A 4,243-nucleotide genomic window follows, 5' to 3' on the forward strand; every position below is an offset into this window, starting at 1 on the left:
AAAAATCATCAAATGTGTTCTACTGAAGACACAAAGTCACCTACATCTCGGATGCCCCGGGGGTGAGCAGATAAACATCAAATTTTAATTTTTGGGTGAACTATCCCTTTAATGACCGTATGAGGCGTTCGGCTAAAAACAGCGAAACAAAGAGCTTCCTGTGGGTTACTTCCTCCAGAGATACCAAACCACAGGAAGATCTTCATGTTCTTCAAGCCCTCTGTGTTTGTTTTGTTTAGAGATGTTTCTCCTCAATAAGAATCAGTCAGAAATGAGTCAGTAGTCATGCAGTAAAAGCACAGATCTATGAGACTTCTCTTCTCTAGCTCGTTTCGTAATCAAACACGTGTTCCCTTTAAAACGTTACGTTTGAATTCTCTCTGAACATTCAAAACGTCCCGTTTTGTAAATGTTTTAAAAACATTCCATTTCATCGTTTTTTCAAAGGTTATGAGAATGTTACATTTGAGTGTTCTCTGAACATTCTGAAACAAGTAACATTTAAAAAACATTCCATGAACAATGTATAAATAATGTTTTTGTGCTAATGTTTTGAGAATATTAGTGGCTTTGAATGAATGTTTATTAGTACATTACTAGAAGAACGTTTGTTCATAACTTTGGGAGAAAACGTTCGCTGTTAGTTGCGTAGTTATTAGTCTAATAACATGAAAAAGTTCTGCTCCAATTTATTTATGAAAATTATTTATTGGGTGCATCGATTCAGTAATGAAACTAATTCAGAAAGAAAGAAAGAAACGAAAGAAAGTGTGACTGTGCATAAAGAAAAGAAAAGAAAAAGCACACTTTTCATCATAAAAAATATTTTAAAATTATTTATTTTAATATTTTTTACATTTATATATTTTATTTTTTTCCCCCTTTTTTTGATGATGGAGTTGGTTTGTAAGACTATATGTGGCTGGTAATAATTCTGTCTCCATTTAGACTTCTTGTTGACTAATGTTCAAGTTTTTAGCACTGAAGATGGTCTGAAACGTGTGCTTTTTCTTTTCTTTTCTTCATGCACAGTCACTCAAAAAAAATCTTTTTTAATGTGAATCTTCAGTAAAAATCATTTTCAGTGGTCCTTGAACTTGTAGTCTAATAAACCTGCCTCTGTATATTAAGATGCTTTCAAGTCACTTTGAATAAAAGCATAATGTATAAAACGAATGTGGAGCAGCTCAGAGTTCACGTCAAGACTTTTGATCGCAGACTTCGAGATTTGAGCACAGACTCTGAGAATACAGAGTAGCATCTGAGATATTAAAGAGATCTCAGTGTGATCTTTCTATGCTCGGCTTCTTCTGACCAAGAGACATTTGTGTCTAAAGTAGAAAATGAAGACAAAAGTGTTTTGTGGTTGTGAAGAAGGATTTAAAAATTTTTTTTAAATTAAATGACACTCAAAACTAATCACAGAGAACAAGAAAAATATGACAGAAACAAGCAAGCATGATTAATGCCTTTTCATGGTTCTTCAGTTGCTGCTGATGATTCCTGAAGCTTCGTTGGAGGTTCTTCATTCTTTTAAAGCAGCAGAACATTGAACATTAAAAGAACTGTATTTGCTTTGAACTTTAAAAGATCCTCTGTGACACCAGGCTATGAACACCTTTATTATTTAGAGCGTAATTTCCTTGCATGTTATATTGTCTGTCTGTATTACAGCATAGACTCAATCCAGGTTTATAAGAAATGTTTTGTGTCATATCTTTTTCTCATCATGTTTGGATGATCTCGTCTGTGTGTTTGTGATGAAGACTCACGGTGCCCTCTAGTGTCTCAATCACAACACTTTCTGAGAGCTGGATTTCATCACAAGCAAAGATTCACTGCCTTCCAGGCCAGTCTACTATATCTACACAAGATATGAATCCAGAGAAGACGGGAGATCACTTTGTCACCATATACTACAAAAAAAGTAGTGCTTAGATGTGATCTGCAATGAGAGCTCCTGTGTTCTCATTGGTGGAGGACGAGTGGGCGGATGCCTTCCAGGCCAGTCTACTATATCTACACAAGATATCAGTAGAGGTGAATCCAGAGAAGACGGGAGATCACTTTATTACCATATACTACAGAAAAAGTAGTGCTTAGATGTGATCTGCAATGAGAGCTCCTGTGTTCTCATTGGTGGAGGACGAGTGGGCGGAGACTAGAGCGATCCAATCAGAGCGTGAGAAGGTGAGTCTCATTATGGCTGAACCAAAGAATTTGATTTGGAATTAAAAACAAGAGTTGAAAATGAAGACTAAATGTATTTTGTGGTTGAGAATGGTGATGGCTGAAAGGAGGCTTTTCAAAAATATGAATCGACTGCTTTACAAACGATACACTTGATTTGTTTCGAACGGCACACTAAAAACAGCACAAATATGAAAACATGATTCTACAAAACAAGCAAGCTTTTTCATTCAAAGTGTAACCTACATATGATTAAAGTCACTAGTTAGTGGATGATGTTGAAGGATAACGTGATTCTCTTCACCTCTACTGAACTCCAGAAAATGAAAAAAAAGATGTTCTTACTTACAGTATTGTTGTCTTGTTTTCCAGTACAAATATCTAAACATTATTAAATCAAGATACATTTTCTTGAAAAGCAAAACGACTATCAGAATCACGTGAGTTTTTGCTTAAAACAAGAGCAAATATCTGCCAATAGGGTCAGAAAAAAATTATCTTGTTCTCCCTTTGAATTATGTTTAGTTTTTGAGCCCATTTGCAGATATTTTTTGTATTAAACTCACTTAATTTTTTTATTTTATTTATGCATTTTTGTCAGAAAACAAGACTTAATATCTAAAGTAATTTTGCTTCTCAAATAAATGTATCTTGATTTAAGAATTCATATACAGTAGTTTATATATTAGTATGTGTGTGTGCGCACGCGTGTATATGTGTATGTGTGTGTGTGTGTGCACGCGTGTATATGTGTATGTGTGTGTGTATGTGCACGCGTGTATATGTGTATGTGTGTGTGTGCGCGTGTGTGTGTGCTTGTGTGTGTGTGTGTGTGTGTACGTGTATATATGTGTGTGCGTGTGTGTATATGTGTGTGTGTGTGCGTGTATATATGTGTGCGCGTGTGTGTGTGCTTGTGTGGGTGTGTGTGTGCACGCGTGTATATGTGTATGTGTGTGTGTATGTGCACGCGTGTATATGTGTATGTGTGTGTGTGCGCGTGTGTGTGTGCTTGTGTGTGTGTGTGTGTGGTAAGGGACGGTTAAATGTGATCTGAGCGTGTGTGTGTGCGTGTGTGTGCTTGTGCGTGCGTGTGCATGTGTGCATATGTGCGTGTGAGTGTGTGTGAATGTGTGCGTGTGTGAGTGTGAATGTGTGTGTGTGCATATGTGCGTGTGTGTATGTGTGTGTGTGTGTGTGTGTGTGTGAAAAACAAGACAAAAATGACTTGAGGAGAATTGATTTCATGCATCCATTAAAAATCCCCTGATTCAAACACATTGAGACTTCAGACAAGAAGAAAAGTGAGTTTAGTGAAGAGAAAAGATGTGAGACAGATATAGATTGAGGTGTGTGTGTGTGATGTGAGCGTTCGTACCGTCTGAGGTGTCGTATCATGTGTCTTAAAGTGTGGAGGTTGTGTGGAGGCATGCTGAGGACCAGCAGCTTCAGTCTGTCCACCTTATCCAGGTAATCAGAGGTTTCTACAGGACACAAAGCACTGAATCACTCATAACGAATCTTTTATGGTGTCTCCTCTCTGGGTTTCTCGTCATCACTCACTGACGGTCTCGACGACGTCGTGGAAGAATCCGTACGGCACGAGCGGCTCGGGCAGCTCTCTGAAGAACAGCTTGAGCGCTCCGGTGATGACGTGAATGTCCTCCCACTGCGGGTCGTCCAGATCCAGACGCTCTGCAGGAAGACGAGAGCAAGCGTGAGTGTTAGATGCTGCGTGACACACAAAGAGATGTTGCACGTTTTTAGGCATCAGGCTGCAGCAGAAGATCTGCAGAAGTAGAAGGTCAGAGGTCAAGAAAAGCTGAAGAAGCAGATCAGCGGAGATCATGTTTCTCTCTTACACACACACACACACACACACACACACATCGCATTCACATTCTGTAGCATTTTGCAGGTTCAATACAACTTTATGTGACACAAAGCTGATTTGAAAAATAGTTTTGCACAGAAAATAGTTCTGACTTAAAAATTCTGATTTAAAAATTGTTAAAAAAAAGACAAAATTAGCTTTTAAGCAAAAAAAAAAAAA

General features: G+C 37.9%; 1 protein-coding gene across 4 annotated transcripts in view; it reads right to left on the bottom strand.

Moving 5' to 3' along the window:
- Positions 1-4,243, bottom strand: part of LOC107566409 (rho GTPase-activating protein 15-like) — a 24,931-nt gene that overhangs the window by 4,395 nt on the left and 16,293 nt on the right. For all 4 annotated transcript variants that reach the window (XM_016251858.1, XM_016251857.1, XM_016251856.1 and 1 more), the window contains 2 exons: positions 3,754-3,885; positions 3,569-3,674 (listed from right to left, as the gene is read on the bottom strand). In XM_016251858.1, the coding sequence (XP_016107344.1) occupies positions 3,569-3,674; positions 3,754-3,885 (238 nt within the window). The remainder of the gene's footprint in view (positions 1-3,568; positions 3,675-3,753; positions 3,886-4,243) is intronic.

This window comes from Sinocyclocheilus grahami, unplaced genomic scaffold, assembly GCF_001515645.1.
Source record: "Sinocyclocheilus grahami isolate Dianchi unplaced genomic scaffold, SAMN03320097.WGS_v1.1 scaffold1073.1, whole genome shotgun sequence".
NCBI lineage: Eukaryota > Metazoa > Chordata > Actinopteri > Cypriniformes > Cyprinidae > Sinocyclocheilus > Sinocyclocheilus grahami.